The sequence below is a fragment of the Penicillium longicatenatum genome (genome assembly GCF_028827895.1).
Source record: "Penicillium longicatenatum strain IBT 33135 chromosome Unknown contig_2_segment0_segment0, whole genome shotgun sequence".
Classification (NCBI taxonomy): Eukaryota; Fungi; Ascomycota; class Eurotiomycetes; order Eurotiales; family Aspergillaceae; genus Penicillium; species Penicillium longicatenatum.
In genome coordinates, this window is record NW_026643120.1 from 2,974,170 (window position 1) to 2,995,454 (window position 21,285).

At 48.3% G+C, this 21,285-nt stretch overlaps 6 protein-coding genes across 6 annotated transcripts; 5 read left to right on the forward strand and 1 right to left on the reverse strand.

The window, feature by feature from the left end:
* Positions 1–2,430: 2,430 nt before the first annotated feature.
* Positions 2,431–3,947, forward strand: N7484_003632 (xylosidase; the record flags this gene model as incomplete). The annotated part of the gene is made up of 4 exons (XM_057114052.1): positions 2,431–2,470; positions 2,535–2,838; positions 3,048–3,505; positions 3,559–3,947. 4 exons carry the CDS (start codon positions 2,431–2,433, stop codon positions 3,945–3,947), a joined length of 1,191 nt encoding a protein of 396 aa, XP_056974192.1.
* Positions 3,948–4,771: 824 nt separating this feature from the next.
* On the forward strand, positions 4,772–5,579 carry N7484_003633 (uncharacterized protein; the record flags this gene model as incomplete). The annotated part of the gene is made up of 5 exons (XM_057114053.1): positions 4,772–4,889; positions 5,010–5,171; positions 5,232–5,361; positions 5,415–5,473; positions 5,533–5,579. The coding sequence occupies 5 exons, from the start codon at positions 4,772–4,774 to the stop codon at positions 5,577–5,579; spliced, it is 516 nt and encodes a 171-aa protein (XP_056974193.1).
* A 618-nt stretch (positions 5,580–6,197) lies between these two features.
* Positions 6,198–6,554, forward strand: N7484_003634 (uncharacterized protein; the record flags this gene model as incomplete). Its single annotated transcript, XM_057114054.1, has 1 exon — positions 6,198–6,554. The coding sequence occupies one exon, from the start codon at positions 6,198–6,200 to the stop codon at positions 6,552–6,554; it is 357 nt and encodes a 118-aa protein (XP_056974194.1).
* A 968-nt stretch (positions 6,555–7,522) lies between these two features.
* Positions 7,523–8,729, forward strand: N7484_003635 (uncharacterized protein; the record flags this gene model as incomplete). Its single annotated transcript, XM_057114055.1, has 3 exons — positions 7,523–7,666; positions 7,724–7,849; positions 7,926–8,729. The coding sequence occupies 3 exons, from the start codon at positions 7,523–7,525 to the stop codon at positions 8,727–8,729; spliced, it is 1,074 nt and encodes a 357-aa protein (XP_056974195.1).
* Positions 8,730–9,053: 324 nt separating this feature from the next.
* N7484_003636 (type II myosin) lies at positions 9,054–16,463 on the reverse strand (the record flags this gene model as incomplete). Its single annotated transcript, XM_057114056.1, has 5 exons — positions 9,054–9,497; positions 9,556–15,541; positions 15,593–15,777; positions 15,831–15,974; positions 16,029–16,463. The coding sequence occupies 5 exons, from the start codon at positions 16,461–16,463 to the stop codon at positions 9,054–9,056; spliced, it is 7,194 nt and encodes a 2,397-aa protein (XP_056974196.1).
* Positions 16,464–17,085: 622 nt separating this feature from the next.
* Positions 17,086–21,191, forward strand: N7484_003637 (uncharacterized protein; the record flags this gene model as incomplete). Its single annotated transcript, XM_057114057.1, has 5 exons — positions 17,086–17,710; positions 17,761–19,578; positions 19,641–20,461; positions 20,519–20,765; positions 20,992–21,191. The coding sequence occupies 5 exons, from the start codon at positions 17,086–17,088 to the stop codon at positions 21,189–21,191; spliced, it is 3,711 nt and encodes a 1,236-aa protein (XP_056974197.1).
* Positions 21,192–21,285: the final 94 nt, after the last annotated feature.

Genomic DNA, 21,285 nt, shown 5'->3' on the forward strand with positions numbered 1-21,285 from the left:
AGCATAATTATGCATATGGGTTTGACATGATTTAAGCACCCGATCTATATAAGAAAGTAGCGGGCTTAGTGGGCTCTTAGAGCGTGCTTTTAAGAGCTTTTTAATCGAAATTTCATGCTTCTGGAGCTACTTATAATTTGATGGTGTCTGATATGTGCTGCTTTGGCTACCTCGAGATGGTGGTGGTGTAGGCGTCTAGAGCTAAATATTAAGCTTTGAAATAACCCGATTTGGATTATATAGAACTAAACCAGTTACCGAGAAGCTATTTTTGATCGTTTCTGCTTTATAAGCTTCGTTTTGAGCGTCTAGAAAGGCGTCTAAAAAGTCTAACTTATCGATATGGTTCTAACCTAACCGCATCACGTTCTCGACGCACTTTCTATACGCACGCTTTAAGACGGTAAAACAACCTACATCTAGAGGTTATAAAAGATATGATAAGTGCAGTGGCATATAGATTAGAATGATTCGATTTTTAGAGCAAATTTCGTCGAATTTTGGAGTTAGATGGCTTCTATAACCATCTAGAACCAGAAGTCAATATATCCCCTTTAACCTCGAGGAGGTCGATGGGATAAAGACCTTTTTAAGCTAGCAAAGTCCAATCTCGTCCAAGGTCCATCCATTCGGACTAACCTAGAATTATCAGTCGCCTAGAAGCTTCAACTCTTAAGCCCAGCCTTTCGTGAATAATTTTACCTTAAAGATAACCATCGGAGGAAGGCTATATCCAGACGCGCCTATACACTTAATCGCGGTAACCCATTCACGATTTCTAGGCTATAAAAGAGAGCGTCGACTATAATATTCTACTCTTATAACGACTTTTACGGTCGCTATTAAGCCCATCGCGAACCCCGTCTCATCAAAGTTATAGATATCGTCTTCGTGGATCCCATACTTTAGGGTCGTCTTTTAAACTAGGTCGAACCACTCCATAATGATTTTTGGGTCCTCGCACTTTGCCCGCTTATAATTATAGCGTCTTAAGAACCTTATATCGAGTTCTAGGTGTCGTTTAATGTATTTTATGACCTAATTTTTGCCAACGGTTTGGATCGGGGTGGTTCCACGTGTGGCGAGTAAGAGATTAGCCATTTCTTAGACCATAGAAGGTCGTGGAGCTACTCCGCGTATATCCATAGAGATCACCTATTCTTTAAGCGAATTCTCCTCAATTTCAGTCAATTTAAAGGAGGTTGCGCGAAATTCGACGCGGTTTTCTCGTCCGCTGAGCCGGTGCTGGAGCGTTGTTCTAGGGATATTGTATATGCGTGCTACTTCGGTAATTGACAGCTTTTTTTCCTGCTTCTGGATAGCTTGGATAGCAAGCAAGATACGACCTTCTTGTTCTATCAAATTCTGACGATTTTGAGAGCGAATTGGTGGCATGGTGGTTAGTTGAAGAAGACAGGTCTAACTAATTAACGCATTTTGGTTGGGTCGGCTCGCCCGACCGGGACGGCTCGCTCAGTGGTGAAATACGTTACTCGAGATTTCAGTGCTTACTGTAACTGGCTTTAGAATCATTAGGCGTTATATTAATACAAACTTACGGTATTATACTAGTGACTAGGCAAAGGGGGATACAATACGTAACATGTGGGGCGTAAGGAACTCCCATCAAGTTGCTCTTTTCTTTTGGAAAAGGTCACGTGCAACTTGACCGGAGCTGTTGTCACCGCTTACTAATTCATCTAAACGTAAGCCTCGTGTGTCACGTGATAGTTTAACATTGCCTTCCTTGCTAGAGCGGTCAACTGGGCAGTTCGAGGTCTTCAACAAATCAGGGCTTCATAATAAGTACCATTCCAAACTTGTTATTACATATATCGGTCTCTCTTATAGACAATTTAATCTATCGACCCATTCCAAGGCTCTTAGCTTCCATCATTGCTCTTTCTCTATCAGCGGTCAGTTCACCGATTTATATCATCGATTTCACAGGCACTCCACTGTATGTCCACTGTCCACGGACTCCACACTCTGTCCACACGCTGACTCCACTCATGTCTGCATGTGGTGTCCCTATGATGCTACATCTTTCAAGTACATAGTTGGCTGGCTCTCTGCAATAATTAGGCTCTAGCCACCCCGGATCTCTTCGAACGGAATATCCGACAGAATCTCCCCGCAACCTAAATCGAGCCTCTCAGCATCCTGGTCCAGATGTCCATGTCAATCAATTTACTCGCCACACACTACCAGCGTTAGGGCCTGGGATATATATTCAGCGTGGTTTCCCATATGAGATGTATTCCACCAAGTGCTTCTTCCCATCTTGACCCTGAAATGAATAACGCCATGGCAAAAACATACAATAACCCGATCGTTCCCGGGTTTGCGCCAGATCAATCTGTGGTCTTTGTGGAAGGCCATTTTTTTCTTGTGAATTCGTCTTTTCACATTTCGCTGGACTCCCGATCTATGCATCAAGGGACCTGGCATCTTGGACACAAATTGGTACGTACGTTAGAGAACAAGTACCTTTATACTAGTACACCCTTTCAAATTCTCTGACGTGTTGAAAGGAAATGTCATCAACGCAACAAATCAAATTAACCTCTCCAACGCGACAACGGACGCATTTCCGATTGGCCCAAACAATAATCTTGTCGCCGTGTTGGGTCTCTTTGCGCCTACTATCCGGTGGCACAATGGAACGTTTTATATCATTTGCACTAACGCCGCTCGCAAGAACGGGGAAGAAGTCTGCATTAACAACTTTTACATTAAATCAGTGAACATCTGGGCCAACGAATGGAGCAATCCCATCTGGTTTGAATACGATGGAATCGACCCAAGCCTGCTTTTCGATGACAAAACTGGCAAAGTGTACGTCCAAGGGTCATGGCGGGAGAGAACGTTGGCGGATAGAAATTGTTCAATCCGGCAATTCGAGATCGATATAGCGTCTGGAGAGAGACTCTCTGATATCCAGGTCATTTGGAAGGGAGACCCTGGAAATGACGGCAAAACCGACATCGAAGGACCTCATATTATCAAAAGGATGGATTTTATTACATGATCGCTGCGGATGGCAGCACCTTTGAGGGCCACAAGGCCATAATGGCGCGATCTAGAGACATATGGGGTCCTTACGAGGCCTACGATAAGAACCCAGTGCTTACAGCGGCTAGCACAGATGAGTATGTCCAAAATGTTGAACATGCTGATTTGTTCCAGGATGGGTCTGGAGCCTGGTGGGCTGTGGCCTTGGGCGTGAGAAACGAGATTGGAGGCAGGTGCCCAATTGGACGGGAAACATTTTTGATTCCTGTGCAATGGCCTGCAGGGGAGTGGCAAGTATTCGGTCGGGCTAAAATGCAATTTGAACGAATTGCTCTTCCCATTGGCTCTGAGAGGGATTTATTGCCCAGTCAAACGGAGCTGGTCGATGATGTCTACATTCGTGATGCTCAACTCAATAATTACATGTTTTCAGCAGACAGCAGCATGATCGCACTCATTTCAAGGGCTAATGGGCTATCAGCAACTCATGGTACAACAACCTTTGTCGGCAAACGGCAAGATCTTCCACTAGCACCGCAACAGCAACTTTTCATATTCCCAGTGACCCTGGATTTAAGGCCGGATTGACACTTTATAAGGAGAATTTCCGTCATGTTGACATCTGCTATGATAGCAATACTAGACAAGTGACACTAGAGGCTTGTTTCAAACTGAAGGGAGAACCACAAATCATCGCAGAAACTGCTATCACGGCACGCAAAGTCCAGATGCAGATATGTGCGTCTACCTTGGCATACGAATTTTCTATCAGTATCGATGCTGAGACGGACTGGACTTTGCTCGGATCAATTGACGCATTGGAGATGACCGCTTGCGATTTCAACGGGACGATACTTGGCATTTTTGCAGCTTCAGCAAGCACTGAGGAGAGGGTCTGTACTATAGAATTTGAAGACTTTTCCGTGTCTTGAGAGTTGATTACAATTGTCACGAAGCCTGTGAATCAGGTCTCTTCAATACAACTATATATCTACAGTTATTTATCACGTTTCAACGCCATAGCAATGGCTCTAGCTGTTTTTTGAACGCCTGTAATTACGCGGTCCCCGTTACACGATAGCCTGGCTGCCACCAAAACCAACTTCCAGAGTGCTTATTCCGAATAATGTAGCTTGAAACTTGCAACATCCCTAGGTATGTCACAGCAAATATAGGAAGGAAGATGCTACATCTACAGTCAGCTGTGCATCATCAGTATAGCTGCAGTTTTGCCAATATACAAGCAGTATTACTATCCAGTAACCAGGCTTGTCTGGATGCTTATCCCACAAAACCCCATAAAAGAAAGTATGTATGTCGCCACCACTTCTTTAAGGTTGGACAGCTGGAGGCTCTAGTGACAAAAGGCCTCGGCTCGATATGAGAGTTAACGTCCACCCCTACAATCTCACGATCCACAAATACTGAGCTTTGGTACCCCGCTGGGGTATTCCCCACATTCTGTCTGTGCATCGGGAATCCCGACTCGGAAATACCATAGGTTAGGCAATAGCGGTCGTTTTAAGGTGGCTAAAGCCAGCAATCCGCTACCACTTCAAGCCTTTTTTCGCTCGACTTGGTTTGATTTTTGAGATGACGACATTCACGCGGATTGGAGAAGGAGATACACCTTCCATCTTAACATCAGCTGACCAAACAATTTCGACATCGACCCTTTTCTTTATGGAGGGTTTGCAGAGTAAGTCCCGATTGATTAATTGGTCGGCAACGGTATGAATTAGTCCTGAGCAGCCACATGGGCCGCTGTGTTTACGGCGGAATCTTTGACTCCGATAACAACAATGGTCTTGTCGACGAAAATGGGTTCCGTACCGACGTGATTGAGTCGATGAAAGAACTTCAAGTCCCTATTGGTATGTGCAAAGGGCTTTTCTCTTTTAAGCTTAGGTTCAATCTTAGGACCGCAGTATTTAATCTCTTGTGAGCAGTGCGGTACCCTGGAGGAAATTTCACAGCCACCTACAAATGACTAGATGGGGTTGGGCCTAAAGAGATGCACCCGAAGCGGGTGGAGATCGCATGGAAAGGCGTTGAGACCAATCATTTTGGAACAGACGAATTCATGAAGTGGTGCGGTATTATCGGGGCAGAGCCTTACTTGGCCTTGAATATGGGCACGGGCACGCTTGAAGAAGGTAAGGATGCTTCGTATCGATAAAGGCGATCCTTATCACCTTCTGACATCTTCTGGATAGCATTGGGCTGGTTGGAATACTGTAATCTTGATACTGATACCCATTATGCCAATCTTCGAAGGCAAAATGGACGTCAGAAGCCGTACGGAGTGAAATACTGGGCACTAGGAAACGAAGTCTGGGGTCCATGGTAATGTGAAAAGACTTCCCCGGTTCCTCTTAACTTTTTGACTTTAGATTTAGGCAGGTTGAGCAATCATCGAAGGAGGATTATGCCAAAAAGGCCTACCAGTGGGGCAAAGGTTAGAAAATCTAGTCTCCTCAAAATTAAGAAATTAAGACTGACTTTATTGCTTTTCAGCTTTGAAACTACTCGACCCAATGATCAAGCTTGTTCTCTGTGGTTAAGACGGACACAGTGCCTGGGATCGATATGTACTGCAAGAAGGCCTCAAAATCACAGACCTGCATAGCATTCACATGTACAGGTTTGATATGCAGTAGGAGTTCTAGGATCCACTGTGAAAAAGGAAAAAGACGTCTAACTCAAAACAGACATTATCCAAATGCTACCAGCCCAAAAGCTGCAGAGAGAGCAATTGAGATCACAGCAGCATTGATCAACCTGGCTCGTAGCGAAATGACGAAACCTTCCCACATTTTTCGACGAAACCGAAGACCGTCCACAGGCCCAAGATCTCCTTTGACGAGTGGAATATTTGGAATCCCATCCGTGCTCCAGGTGACAAGGGTGCAGAAGAATGCTATGATGTCTCTGATATGACTGCAGTCGCTTTGTGGCTTAACGTTTTTGTCCGACAGGCGAGGCACATCGGAATGGCTACAATAGCCCAAAGTGTCAATTTTATTGCGCCCCTCTTGACCATCGAGCATGGTATTATCAAACAGATCACATATTGGCCACTTCTTCTATTTTCGAAGTACATGAGGGGTCAAAGTCTTGCTGTGCATGTTCGCTCACCTACCTATACTGGAAGGACCTCTCCTGGGTGACATTCTAGCACGATGGATATCCCCATCTTGGATGTCTCTGCTGCCTTGAGTGAGGATGACTATATGAACTTAGCTGTGGTTAATGTCTCCGACTCTCAGGCAATGGAAACGTCTCTTCCGCTACTAGAGGGGCCAGTCCAAGTCTTCAAGGTAGGTGGGGATGAGAACGATATTCGGGACATCAATTCGTGGGGTTCTGAGAAGGTGGCTATCAAGGAGTCTGAATGGGATGGATCGGGAAGCTTCAAGTTCCAGAAACATAGCTTTACGTTGCTAAGATGGAAGGTCAACCCCTCTCGTCCAAACTTAGATGGCGTCGTGGAGGTAACGAAGGCGCTGTCAGGCTGGCGTTCTCAACTCCTTGCATAGTAACTCTGCTTAAAGATACGAGGAAAGCGCACAAATTCTACCATATATATATCCACGCAAAAGCCAAAACAAAGGTGAGCCTTGCTAGCCCAGGTAACACAGTTAGAAAGTTGCTCGCCAAGGCTAAGGTTGGCCCTTGCGGCTTTCTCACCGATGGCCGTTCTTCGGTAAGTCGATGGCTATTATATATCGCATCCTTCCCCCGCGTTTACCCCAGATTACGGACAGCAAGCCGGTATATCTATTGAGTATTGTACCAAAATGCTCGCTCCATGTTGCTCCTCTCGCTCGCAGTGGCTGTGAAACACGCTGCTTTGAACCATACCCACAGTTACAAGTTCCGTGTGCGCTTTTGAAATTCCAGGTATGGACAATATAAACGAGGTCAAGCACGACATAGACTCTGTCGAGTTTGTGAAGCCCATTACGCTACAACAGCTTCCTCTGCCACAAGAATTAGCATCGTGGGACAGTTATGATCTCGAAAAGTTGGAGAAAGGCTTAGTGAGGAAGCTAGATTGCTGTCTACTTCCTGCTGTCATTGTCCTTTTTTTGATGAATATTCTCGATCGGTCAGTCTGTTCTTCCAAACAGCATCCGTTTCGAGCGGAGCTAATACCTGTTCAAGAAACAACATTGCCAATGCAAAAATTGTCGGACTACCCGAGACACTAGGACTATCGAACACACAGTACAATATTTGCCTAATGATCTTTTACGTTGGATGTCTGTTCCTGATTTTCTCTATTGACTGTATCAGCTAACCAAACGAAGATATCCTCACCCAACTCCCTTCCAACTTGATAATCACTAAAGTCAAGCCATCTGCCTATATCGGTGCCACCACTACCGCTTGGGGGATTATCTCCATGTGTCAAGCCTTTACGCACAACTTCGCTGGACTATTCATGTGTCGTTTCGTTCTTGGGCTGGTAGAAGGACCCTTTCTGCCGGGCGTGTTCTTCTTAATGTCATGCTGGTATAAGAGGTCCGAACTGCCGCCCCGAATCGCTCTTGTGTATGGTGCGAACATGCTTGCTTCTGCATTTGGTGGTCTAATCGCCGCGGGCATTGTCGCCCGCATGCAGGATAAGATGGGCAGACCAGCTTGGGTGAGTTGGATTCCAACTTCTGCCAAATACTTGCAATGATTTAATTTTCCCGGAAAGGAATGGTTATTCATCATTGAAGGCTCCATGACAGTTGCAATCGCACTGTTGGTCATTCCCTTTATTCCAGATTATCCAGGGTTTACCAAGAGATGGTGGTTGCCGCGTGAGCACCAGTTGCTAGCAGTAAGTACTTTTTTCTATGTCGCACTCTTAATCCCTCTGGCCTTGTACCTGCTCTAATCATGTTGGTAAAATATAGGACTGGCGATTACGGAACGAAAACGCAAGCCTTGCTGACGATGATGCCGACTCTATCCTTTGGGGTGTCAAGCAAGCCTTCATCGACCCAAAGCTGTACATGTTCATCGTGCTCCAAATGGCCCTCATCACTGCCCAGTCATTCAGCAATCTCTTCCCTTCTATCGTCGGAACCCTGGGATACAACGACACAGTTACCCTCCTGCTCACGGCACCGCCGTATGCTTTTGCGTTCTTCTGTTCCTTGGGGATATCATTCCATGCTGCCCAAAAACAAGAACGGGGATACCATATAGCTATTCCGTTGGTATTCGCGCTACTTGGTAATTTGGTGGTAAGAATCCTGGATTTTGAAGTTTACCCCATATCTAATACTTTCAAGGCAATGTTTGTTCCGACAACAGGGGCTAGGTACTTCAGTATGTTCCTTATGACAGCTGGTGCTTACTCACCGTATAATCTTTGTGTGTCGTGGCTCAGCTCATCTCTTCCCCGCCCTAAGGCAAAACGTGCAAGTGCATTGGCAGTCGTCAACTTGATGGGAGCGGGTGTCGCGCACTTTTACACATCCTATATGTTTCCTGATTCCCAGAAGCCGAGATACTATGCAGGTGGGAGTGTCATGAGTGGAGCATGCGTGTTGTGTGCTATGATGGCACTGGGTATAAAGCGATATTTGAAAAGACAGAATGCAGAGCTTGAAAAGACTGAGTTGGAGGAGGAGGTACTGGCTGGTTCAGTAATTGCTACGTCACGATATGGGCAAAGGTCAGATGGGGTTATTACTTTCCGATATGTGCATTGAGGTAGCTCATCGTGTGATGTGATATGAGCATCAGGTGGTTGACATTAGGGCTAGTGTGAAGGCATAAAGCAGAAGGGATTGTGAAGTGAACACAGATGTATCAAAATCCAATGTTCAGGTATTGATTCAGTCTTGTAAGCCTCCTCATAATATAAACACAAGCTAAGTAGATGATCTGCGAAGAGTACTGCGAAATGACCGAAGCATACCTCCCAAGGTCTCCGAATGCACATGTACGCCGGCGACCAAAAGAAAGCTAACAAAAAACCAAAAAGCCACAACTGCAACTCCATTCACCACATGATACAAATCTCAACCCTTTATTCACAGAAATCCCTTCGTATTACTAGGCTTTCGTTGGGGCATATCATTAGACCCATAAGCAGCACTGCCTCGTCTGCTACCCACGTCACTCATTGCAGCCATGGGCAAGCGACCGATAGTGCTGGTTCGTTCAACTCGTAACGATTTCCACCCTTCCAATTCCCTTTCCAGGCGCAAGGCCTTTTCCCGTTCTTCGCGAAGCTCCCGCTCCGCACGGCGCGCCTGCATCTGTGTCTCTGTATCGACTTGCTGAAGCTCATCGATGTTGCGAAGAAGTCGCTCGATCTTGTCGCGGCCCTTGTTGAGTTCCTCATTCAGCTGGGCGTTCATCTTCTCCCGTCGGTCAATCTGAGCTTGAAGATCTTTGACTGTGCGGTCAACATTACGAAGAGAGCGCTGCTCGGCGCTATTCTTATTCTCTTGCTCTTCGAGGTGGGTCTCCAGCTGTAGGAAGATAGATTAGCATGAATACATCAATATTAGAATTGTGGCAGTAGCTTACCTCCTTGATTCGCTTGTGAAGGAATCGCACATCTTGGCTGCCCGAAGAGTAGCTCTTGGTCTCAAGGTCGACGCATCGAAGTTGAATCTCCTTCAGCTGCTTCTCCAAGCCCGCCTTGTCCTTGAAAAGCTGGCTGTTGGTTTCACGTTCTGCAGTGAGTTCCTTCTGCATTTCAGTGGCCAAAGCATCCGCGCGACGCATCTTGCCAACAGCGGCAGATGAGACATCCTCTTGCTGTGCAAGCTTGGATTTGAGCTCCAAAAGCTCACGATCCATGCTGGCTGCATTACGCATAGAGGGGCTTTCGCCCTTGGCAAGGTCCTCGAGACGCTCACCGGCTTCAGCCAAGCGTCCTTCAAGCATCTTCTTGTCCTTCAGAAGCAGATCACGTTCTGCGGTGGTGTCCTCAATGGAGGTACGAAGGTTCCGCACCTGGGATAGGAGTGACACGACCTTCTGCTGAGCTTCGTTATGGGCCGCGCTGGCCTCATCCCGGGAGGTAGTGATGTCCTGCACAACCAACTCCAAACGAGACTTCTCTTTCGACCAAGTAGAGCTGTTGAGAACCTCATTGTCCCACTTGCTTCGCAAATCCTCCAGTTCCTCACGGAGTCGGGCATTTTCCCCACGGACGTTAAGTAGACGCTCGCGTTCAATCTCGAGTTCTCCATTGATTGTCGAGAATTCCCGCTGGTATTTTTGTCTGGTCTGTTCCATGGAAGTTTCCTTGTCTTCAAGATCAATAGCTCGCTGGTTTCGGTAATCTTCAAGCTCATTCTGAAGACGTTGCTTGGCTTGTAAAGCGCCTTGGAGCTCAGCGGCATTGTCCTCCATTCGAGCTTCCAAGGCCTGGGTCTGTCGCTGCAGATCCTCCACAAGATCATCCATCTGCTTCCGCTCAGACATAATTTGAGCATATGTCTCTTCAGCCTCTCGACCCTGTGACTTGGCAAACTGTTCGGCGCGGTTAGCCTTGAGAACAGTGATTTCCGCCTGTTCAAGCTTGCTGAAATACTCGTCAGCCCGACTCTTGTACAGAGTAAGACTTGATTCAAGATCGGCAGTCCTCGATGTCTCGGCGTCGAGGCGGATTTGCAAGTCTGAGAATTCTTGTAGGAGTTGATTCCGGCTTTGAAGATCTTGGTCCCGAATGAACTGCATCTCTTGAGTCTCGGATCGAGCATCACGCAGCTCAACCTCCAATGTCGCCTTGCTGCGTTTCAATTTTTCGTAGTGGCTCTTAGCATCGGCAAACTCGGCCATGGTGTCGTTGTGAACCTTGAGCAAAGATCGACGGGATTGCTCCTGCGAGTTAATGAGGTCGTACAGCTCTTCGTGGGATTTGGCCTGGACGTCTCGAAGAGAGAGTTCGCCAGATCGGATGCTACGCTCCAATGTCGATACCTTCTTGGCAGAATCATCAAGTTGGTCATGAAGACGTCCGTTCTCACGTTCCAGAAGGTGCATGCGACGGATTGAAGGGCTTTCGTCCTGCCAGATGTCACGAGACGGGGTGGACCGTTCAAGCTGGCTCTGGAGATGCTTATTCTGCATCTCAGTCATTTGAAGCTTGTTCTGAAGCTCCTCGATTTCAGCGGCTGTGTCCATGCGACGCTGGTAGCCTTGGGTATCAACTGTCTTGTCAGATCTGGCAGAATCATTGGCTCCTTCGTATGCAGGGTAACGACGATTGGGCGTTGACGGGTTAGAAATTCGCTTCAGAGCATTTTCGGAATTCTTGCGGAAGTGGGCTGGTGAGCGAGTGTTGGCTACCTCATTCTGGTCGATCTCTTCGAGTAAAGCGCGCTTCGAGGACGAATATTTGGCATCCAGTTCCTTCATTTCGTCTCCGTGGCGACGACGCATCTCAGCAAGTTGACTTTCAGCCCTGGCATACTTCTCTTCTGTGACCCGTAGCCTATGTTGCACTGTGTCAAGAACTTGTGCAATATCAACTTGCTTGGACAAATGCGGCTGAACAGCCTCCCAAGACTGAGCTGGCTCGGTTGCTTCTGGCTCAAAGACTCGGTGCAAAAGAATGAGTTGGCGATGCAAATCCTCAATTTCCTTGTTAGCTCTGTCCAGGGTAGCCTGGGTCTGCCGAGTATTCGCTTGAGCTTGACTGCGCATCTGCCGTTCATTCTCGAGGTTGCGGTTTACTTCCGCTAACTGAAGGTTGGCCGTGGAGGCAGCCTTTTCGGCATTTCGGCTGGTCTTGTGTTCACGGTTGACTTCATGGTTGAGATCCTCAACATTCAAGGTCAGCTTCTCCCTCTGCTTCTCAAGAGACGTGATCGTCATTTGAAGATCCCCGATTTGGCGACCAATGTTCTTGTTCTCATCTTCCAACTTTGTCTTCTCCTTCTGGAGGGTTTGCAGGCGCAATCGATTGTTGTCGCTAGCCTTGGATGTGGATCGAGCGATGTCAAGGTTCTTTTGCTGGATTTTGGTAAGAAGGGACCGATTATCATTCTCAGAGGCCGTGAGTCGTCCCCGTAACGTCACAAGCTCACGCTCCAAGCGCTCCTTATGCTGGTCGTGGCGAATACGGAAGTTGTCAGACTCTGAAATGGTATGCATAAGTTGTTGTATCCGACTGGAAAGCTGGGAGCGCTCTGCATCCACTTCTTCGAGTTGGCGAGCTTTCTCATCAAGAGCATTGCGCAACCCCATGATATGCTCCTCAGCTTGCTTTTTGATCTTGCGTTCAGCTTCCGCGTCTGCATTCAAGCGTGCGGTTTCGGCATCCGTGAATCGGTCGCGAAGCTTAATTAATTCAGATTGCAGCTCTTTTCGCGATGTTTCAGCAGCGACACGAGCCTCAGTGGCCCGACGAAGACTGTCTTGTTGAATGTACATCTCTTTCTCGATCGTGATCTTCGACTCATTGAGCGCTTCGTACTTAGTAGACAGGTCCTTGAGGTTATGCTCAGCGAGCATCTGAACATCATCTCTTGACTGGCGCTCACGGCTGAGGTCAGCTTCGGTCTTGAAAAGTTGCTCCTTCAGGTCTTGGACTTGCTGTTCCAAGAGTTTCCTGCTCTCGCCAGCCTCTGCATCCTCGGATCTTTTTGTCTCGAGTAACTTCTTGACATCTGCAGCTTCTCGCTCGAGCTGGACCTTCTCCGAGCGCATAGCATCCCTCTCTGCCTGGACCTCTCGAAGGCGGGTTTGCATGTTATCGTGACGAGTGTTAAGTGATTTCTTCTCCGCTTCAATGATGCATCTATCCTCATCGTGCTTCTTGGCATCGTTGCGTAGGATGGCCATCTCACTCTCCTTGCGCCTAAGAAGGTCCTCGTAGCCTGTGGACGTCGTAGACAGTTCGGATATTTGCTGGCGGATGGACCGATTCACTTCGACTAACTCCCGAACCTCTTTCTTTGACTTGTCGAGCTCTTTTGAAGTGTTTGCGAGCTTGATATCAAGGTCTTGGTCTGTCTTTAGCAATTTGGCTTCGAGCTCCTGCAATTTGCGATCCTTCAAACTCAGATGACTTTGAAGCATTTTGATTTCCTGGCCCAACCCTTGAATTTCACCGTCCTTAGCGGAGAACTGAGAGTCGGCTTCAGAGAGTTTGGCATTAACCTCTTCCAATCGAGTTTGCAGTTCATTTTTCTCTGACTCAAGTTGTTGGATGATTTGACCAGCTTGTTCAAGCTGGGTAATTCGGAGATCTAGTTCGTCATCGGTCCTCTTCTTTGCATCGACCAACTCATCTAATTGTTCCTCGAGGCTCTCCTGGTCTGCGATCGCTCCTGCGAGCTTCTCGGAAAGTTCTCCCTCGCGAAGTTGTAGGCGCTTGAAGATTTCCTCCTTGTCGAGTGCGAGTGCACGCTCGCCCTCTAAAGTCTGCTGGATTTTATGAATCTCCATCTCAGTGCGTCGTCTATCTTCTTCGATCTTTTGTCGGTCAGAGTTTTCTTGAGCCATTTTTGCTTCGAGCTCCTTGATCTTGTCATCTCTCTTTTTGACTTCCTTCGCGTTTCGGGTGTCACCAAGAAGAGGCTTCATTGTGGAGAACAGTTGCCACCAAGGGCTTTCTTTCAAGTCCAAGTATGAATGGAAGTTCTGCTGAATGATACGCGTAGCCTCGGCTCGGTAAAGACGCTTGTTGGAAATCCTCCGTTGGATGAAACCTCGCGCGACAGATTGGAAGCGCGACATAATACTGCGAATGAGCTTATCACGCTTTTCTTCCAAGTCAGCCAAAACACCGGCCCTGAAGAAAACCTTTGTTCGGCCCACGCGATACCAGGTTCGGTCCATTCCAAGCTTTTCTAGCATGATTTGCGCAGCACTTTGTCCTTCTAGGTATCCCTTCGGCATGTTCTGGCAAAGAACTTCATAACGCTGACGGAATTCGGCGAAGGGCAAGCGGTTGGGGAATCCTGTTCGAGCGATTCTAATTCCTTCGAGAACACCATTGCACCGAAGCTGGTCCAGGACCAATGGAGCATGAAGCATCTTTGGGCGCTTCTTATGGTTTGGCAAGATACAACGAACGAAATGAGGGTGAGTGGAGTGAAGTTGGGCCATCAAGCTGGACAGCTGCTCCTTGTGCCTTTGGGCCACGGTTCGGAACAAGCCCTTTTTTACCCGGCTTCGCGGATTCTCGCTCCCTTCTTCGGGGTCTGCGCAGTCCACAAAGAGATTGGCAACATGTGCATCGTCTGAACTGGCAAGGAGCCGGGTGATGTTATCGTTCATTGGATCTTTGTTCTTTTCAAGCCAATCCTGTGTGCTGTATTCTACCTCAGCAGCGTAGTGGGTAAGGACAAACCCTTGGCTAAGGCGAGAAGATCGGTATTTAGGGGTCTTTCGATCCCACAAAGAATGCAGCTTCTCTGTGAAAGACTTATCCGTGGCTTTGGGCATCACGCAGTCTTCATCGAGGCATGAAAAGATGCCGATTGGGTTCGTCAACTCAATCAGGTCAATTGTAGGTTGTAAATCTTTGCCGAAATCGATAAACTGCCACTCAATCTGCTCCCGAGCATACTCCTCCTGCTCAAGAACGAACATGTGGTGGTTGAAGAATTGCTGGAGTTTTTCGTTTGTGTAGTTGATACAGAGCTGTTCAAAACTGTTGTTCTCAAAAATTTCGAATCCAGCAATATCAAGCACGCCAATGAAGTAGTTATCCTCGGTCATCGAGCGGCCCAATTGCTTGTTGATACGGGCCACCAAGTCGCCAAAGCCACGTTCATAGATGCCCTTGGACAGAGCATCTAGCGACAGGCGAACCTGCTCGGGCGTTTGCACTTTCTCTACCCATTCACGACCAGCCTTGACCCTCGGGTGCAATAGGCCTTTGACGAACGGTTCCGCGGGAATTCCCAACAGTTGACAGGCCTTCTCGACACTTGCGTATCCATTGGTGCCAAGGGCGGCTTGATCGGCCCGGACACTTTCCTTCGCAATAGTGACATTGCCTAGGTGCAGAACAGCAGCAATTGTTCGCAAGATGCAGAGTTGGTCGTCTTCCGAGAAGTTCATGACATGGAAAGCTTCAATCAAGGAATTCCACTCATCTTTGTCGGAAACGCCAACAATGGAATCATTACCATCACGTGTATAAGCAAAGTCCTCGATTTGAAGGCCGGTCAGCAGTAGCTTTTCTCGGGTGCTGCGGTCCGCACCCTGCAACAGCTGGTAAAAGATGTGATAATTGCGTTCGTTGGGATTTGGCTTGACCACTCGAGATTTCTCCAATAGATACCAATCGATCCATGCGCCACAAATCTGACCAGATCTCGAGAATTCGATTCGAATGAATTTGCCGAAACGTGAGGAATTGTTGTTGCGGACAGTCTGCCCGTTACCGAAGGCTTCAAGAATAGGATTGGCTCGTAAAATTTGTTGTGAAAGGTTCGATATTTGCTTGGTCCCAGACCGCGCGTATGGGGTATCGGAAGTTGCGACTGCTGCAAGATACTGAATGACTTTCTTTGTATTTTCAGTTTTACCAGCTCCGGATTCACCACTATCAACGACAGTCAGCCCAATTCTGGTAACAGATCAACAAAACACTTACGTGACGAGAATACTTTGGTTCTCGCCCTCTTCCACCAGGTTTCTGAACGCCTCATCCGCCATTGCAAATATATGGGGGCGTGTTTCCTCTCTTCCCCGCCCTTTGTACATCTTGACGTATTCATTTGTGTAGATAGACAACGGGCAATAAGGATTTATTGTGACCAAGAAAAGTCCTGAGTATGTCTGTTCACCACAAGATCAGTATGTGTAGTGACGCAAGATATGAATAGACTGACGTAGATCAGATCCGACTGGTATCTCGTGTAAAGGTTGTGGACCACTGAGGCCTCGTTCAGGTGCGTCAATTCTGCCATATCATCTGCCTTGTCGAATTTGGCGGGATTGACCTTGTCCACTTGGTCCGCGTCGACTTCGCGTTGCTGCTCGGGCTGTTAACTACCCCACTTCGTCATCGCTGGGGTGAATATTCCTACCTCGCCATCGTCACTTTGCACCAACAGGCGGTTTCCCTCCAATTCCTCTAGCACCAATCCGCGGACAAATGCCTTTTGTGGGTCGCGTAACCAAACATATTTGTTGCCGGAAAAGTCGTTCTCTCCCTCAATTCCTCGGATTTCATCCGCGCCCCGTCGCATCTCCTCGGATTTAATAAAGCTCGGGGCAAAAGTCCCGGATGCTACATTATTGCGCGAATTTGACCGTTCCCGGTTCATGGAGGCGGGAGATAGTGTCGGCGATAGCTGTGAGACTGACGAGTTGCGAAGATGTCCTTTGGTCATCTCTAACCCATGAGATGGTGCAATGATAGCTGATTTAGGGCGCGTTTGCGACTGGGGTGCTGGTGAGGGAGAGGATCGCACGAACGCACTCGCCCGCTTTGGCGAATTGTTCAGCTGAGACGGAAGCATATCGAAACAGTGGTCAATAGATCATTATTTGCGCTTTTGAGCGTTTCCCATAGCAAATTGAATCTTGATGAGAGGCCAGCTCTGGGATATTGAGCAGCAAAGCGATGAGAAAATGTAGTAGAATACAAGGAAATGCAAGGAACAAGTCCCGAGGTGGAGGTGGAGTTTGGAGACGTGATGTGACGAAGGCGGAGACACTACTGACGCTGTTTGTTTACACTGCGTTCCTCGGGTTCCCGCCGATCGGTGGCCCGTGTCTAGTCACATGACCAGATCACTTTTTTGCGCGCTTAATTTCTATCACATCACTAAGACATGAGACTCACCTCGGGAATCCTGGCGCTTCCCGTTTGAACCATCCTCGAACCCTCCACAACCAGTTTATCATCATCATTTATTCGGCTGAGATACGTGTATCTATCTGCCGATACTGTCCAAGGCGAAGGTATTCAAGTGGCGCGCGTTGATCTCATCATCGTTCAACTTCAAAGTTTTTCCCCAAGGTATCTGCGACCACACCACCTCTTCACCATGACATCTGGTGTTTGATCTCACTTTTCTTCTCTTAAATCACCTCATCTCAAATTTCGCGACCGTGTCCCCAAAGAAGCGCGATCTTGACATGTCCAGCCAACCACCCCCTGCGTTCGGTGGCCACCCGAACTACTCGCAGTGGCCTCCCCCATATCCCTCGATAATGCCTCCTGATTTTCAAACAAATCCGGAATACTTGGCGGCAGGTCATCAAATGCCTCCGTTCAACCCGCATGTGCCTTTTGATCCCAACATGGCGGCCTTTTACGCCAATGCGCAGCTCACCGGACCTGCCACCCATGCTCACCCATATTTCCCACCTCCTTTGCCATTCGTAGCTCCGTTTGACCCTTCACAAATCCCTCCTCAGCCTTTCACTTCTATGCAGATGCCGCCTCTAGATTACACATCAATGCAGGCGCCCGCAGGGTCCCCCATTCCAAAACCAGTGTCTGGAAACGTACTAGCAGCGAACGGAAACCAGCGACCACAACCCGAATTCCAGCAGCAACCGAAGACGGTAGCTGGGCTGATTGATCACAATCGCGAGGAGGGCGAGATTAGCGACGAAGAAAATGAACGGTCGGGTCTGAAGAAAGATGCCAGGGCCTCCAACTTGGCCAGGAGTAATCATCCACCAAGTCATCATTCTGAAATGGAAGAGGGTGAAACAATGTCATCAAGGTCACGCGCTTCAAGTAGAAGCAGCACACGTATGGAGTTCAGCCGTCCCGATTTAACTTTCCATACTAACCCTAAGTAGCTTATAATCCTCCTCTCTCGGTTGCTGCGGACCCTGAAGTGCTTGATCGTGCGATCGAAATGCAGAAGCGGGAACGCATGACTACTGCATTGAAAGACTCTTCGTTGTCCAGGTCAGCAATACAGCTTCGTGTACAGGCCCAAGGTGCCCTTCTCAGCCTAGTGCCTCACAACATCCAGTACAATGAACTGGTAGCTGAAGGCTTGAACCCAGCGATTTTGAGAGAACTTTACAAGCAGGTTGGAATCAAAATAACCACTGAGGTTGAGAAACTTGACCAGAGCGCAACCGCTCAAGTCCCCGTGTCGACCAAGCCAGCACAATCAGCCACGCCAAAAAAGGTCGATGATGTTGGACCGAAATCGACAGCTGCACCTCCAGTTCCTGCATCTGCCCCATCTTCCGCTGCTCAGTCCGACTCGGGGAAGCCAATGGAGAGGAAAGAAGTGATTGCCAGAATGCTTGCTGCCAAGGCCGCGAAATCGTCCGAGGCAGCAACTAAGGCGGTTCCAAACGAGCCTCGAAGCGTTGCAGCGACACCCACTCCATCTAATCCATCCAGTGACACCCCGGTCAAATCAACTGTGGTTCCTATGAGGGGGAAAAATAAAGCCCAGACTGAGTTAGCAAGACAGCGAATCGAAGAGCTCAAACGGCAAGCACTGTTGAAAAGCCAACAAAAGGCTCAGCTCAATGAACCTAGCAATGTCTCCCGGGTTAGTCAACCTGCCGACGATACGAGTTCCGCAGCGCCAGTGGCCCAGCATCCACTACCTGTCCGCCCCCCTGTAGCTCAACCATCGGAATCCGCCACCATTCCAGGATTATTCATGACTGGGTCGAAGCAAGATGCAGGCTCAAAGCCCTCTACAGAAATCTCTCAGGGAATCGCTGTCGATTCGGCTCCTGTTTCCCGAACAGGCCAGCGCAAACGACCTCGCGCATCGGACTTTGACGAGCCTGATTCGGCTTATAAGAAGCAATTGGGCTATGGAGCGGGTCAATTACGTCCTGCAGATCGAGTCGTCATTGAGTTCAGTGACGATGATGAGGACGAATCACTGTATGGGGATGATCCTGACTCCATGGACGTGGACTCGAATCACGAAACCGAGGCCCACCCTACAGTGGTCCTCGAGAATTCTCGGCCGGCTCTTCAAAAATATCCTTCATCTACTTCAACTCCACAGGGCCTTTCCTGGCAAAGTGACAACGAAAATATGCGACAGAAGGACCTGGAGATTCAAGCAATGCATCGTAAGATAGCACTGCTTGAGCAGCAGCGAAAGGCACGAAAGGCGAAAGAAGCTGCCAATCGAACGGAGTCACCTCGTACCGTTGATGATTCTGCTACATCTTCGTCCTCCGCAGGGCACTTGAGTCCCATGGATGTTTATGAAGCAGAAACATCCATCTCAGCCTCCACTGCAAAAGCAGCGGCCGGCACGAGCACCACGATGACCAGTTTTGCTGACCAGCAAAACCTTATTGATTCCTTCAGTGAGTCTTCAGTGCGTATTCTTGCTTCCCTGGATTTGGCACAACTAGACAATATCAGGTCCAAAGTTCTCCAGATGAAGGATATTGAGTCAGACCCTGAAACTTTGAGCCGCGACTCCCGCTTTGCTGCCTGCAAAGATGAGGCGGATAAGCTGTTATTCGATATCACAAAAGCCAAGGAAGTAAGAGAGGGTCAAGTCCCGCTTATTGGGGAGCTGAAGAACCTTGCGTATGAGATTGGTGGTCTATCATTGGAGATTTTGGATGACTTGCGACGACAAGCCGAAGCCAAGAAACAATTCACTGCCCAAACTGAATGTATGCTCTTCGAATCGACCCCATCACATTGTCGCGTCGAATATCTAATAACCTTTTCGCAGTGACCCCAAACTCTCAGGTAACTGCATCTGCAGACAGGGGAAATTATGGCATTGGTGATACACACGCCTCCATCCCACCTTCCATCTCAACGGCCCCTTTGGTTGTTCAAAAATCCGAAGTTAACCCTTCTGTCAACCAAGTTAAGGATCTCGCTGCATCGCCTTCAAGTCCCTCACAGTCTGAGTCTTCTGGGTCTGCAATGGATGAGTCTGAGGATATCTCTAGCGCCCGCGGAGGCTCACCTAGTGATGAAGAGCCTGCTACGCTTGGTGAACCACAAACATTGGATTCCATGACCAGCTCGACACAACCCCAGACCGAGGCCTCTATCTCGGAACCAAACCCCGTCGTGCCTATCAAAAACGTTTCTGCTGAGTCACTGAGCATTGAACAAGGCTCGAGCGGTCAAGCATCTCCTACCGAGCCTCCGGTCGTAGACTCTATGCCCACCTCTTCACCTTCGGGGCAAGATGCAGATCTTGCTTCTAGTCGTCCCCTTTCCGAGGGTCCATTACCCGACATGACCGAAAGCAATACCATCATGGATAATCTTAGCAACCAGGATGTCGACGCTGAACAGCAGTCCATGCGTGAATCATCTGCAGCATCGGAAGAATCGGAAGCATATGAACCTCCGGAGCCAGAGACTTCAGCAGAGCCAAATTCACCCTACAGTCCACCTTTCAGCCCCGCTCCTCTAGAGGATCCGGAGCAAGATGTGGCTATGCTGGACGACCATCCAGCTGATAAACCACTAACGGTTGCATCTCAGGTGCCGACCTTGGAAGCTCAGCCTGATTCTCAGGTCGGAATACTTGGTGTATGAAAAACATCTTTCCAGAGGATACTTGTGGGAATAAAGTACTGACCCCCGCAGAACCAAACGTCTTCGACACCGGCCACCTCGGACTCAAAATTCACTCCTTACGTCAGCCCTCTGCGTTCTTTTAAGGCTTATCGATACCACCCTGGCTATACTGAGGATGTCTCGGACGGTTACCGTTCGCTAACCTACAGCCATGACATTGACTCAATGAATTACTTTTGCCCTTATGAATTGGCTGGTGGCGTGTGCAATGATCGGTCTTGTCAATTCCAACATTTCCGGGACATGACTCTTAGCGGTGCGTCGACGACTTAACAGCCGTTCAACATTTCAAAATGGTTTTCACTTCCCTTTTGTATTTCCTTGTTACCCCAACATCCTTCATGGGTCCTACGAGACCTTCTCGTCCCCTTCTTGTCAGCACATTATGTTTTCGCTGCTTCATTGATATATCATCGTCGCCGTCCACTTTCCATCTTTCTACCCTGTTCGCGTGCTGACCACAGTGTTATTAACCTCGGCAGATGATAAGATCCTCATCGAGATGGGCTCCGTTCGAGAGGGCGAAACCGAAGAAGAAAAAGAAACGTATCTTGCTGGACTGAAGGAGATCATCAACGAGATGCGACGTGACAAGGTGAAAGACTTCAGCACCGTGGCTGCTGAGATAGCCGCATACCGTAGGCGCTTTCTCCAAGACCCCTCGCGTGTCTTGTCCCTGTAACATTCAAGCATATCCTTGAAACTAAGGATGTCCCCAAAACGAGCTGACACAGCCTATTTGGCTTGGTCGCTGCCATCTAACGGGATATCCTTGA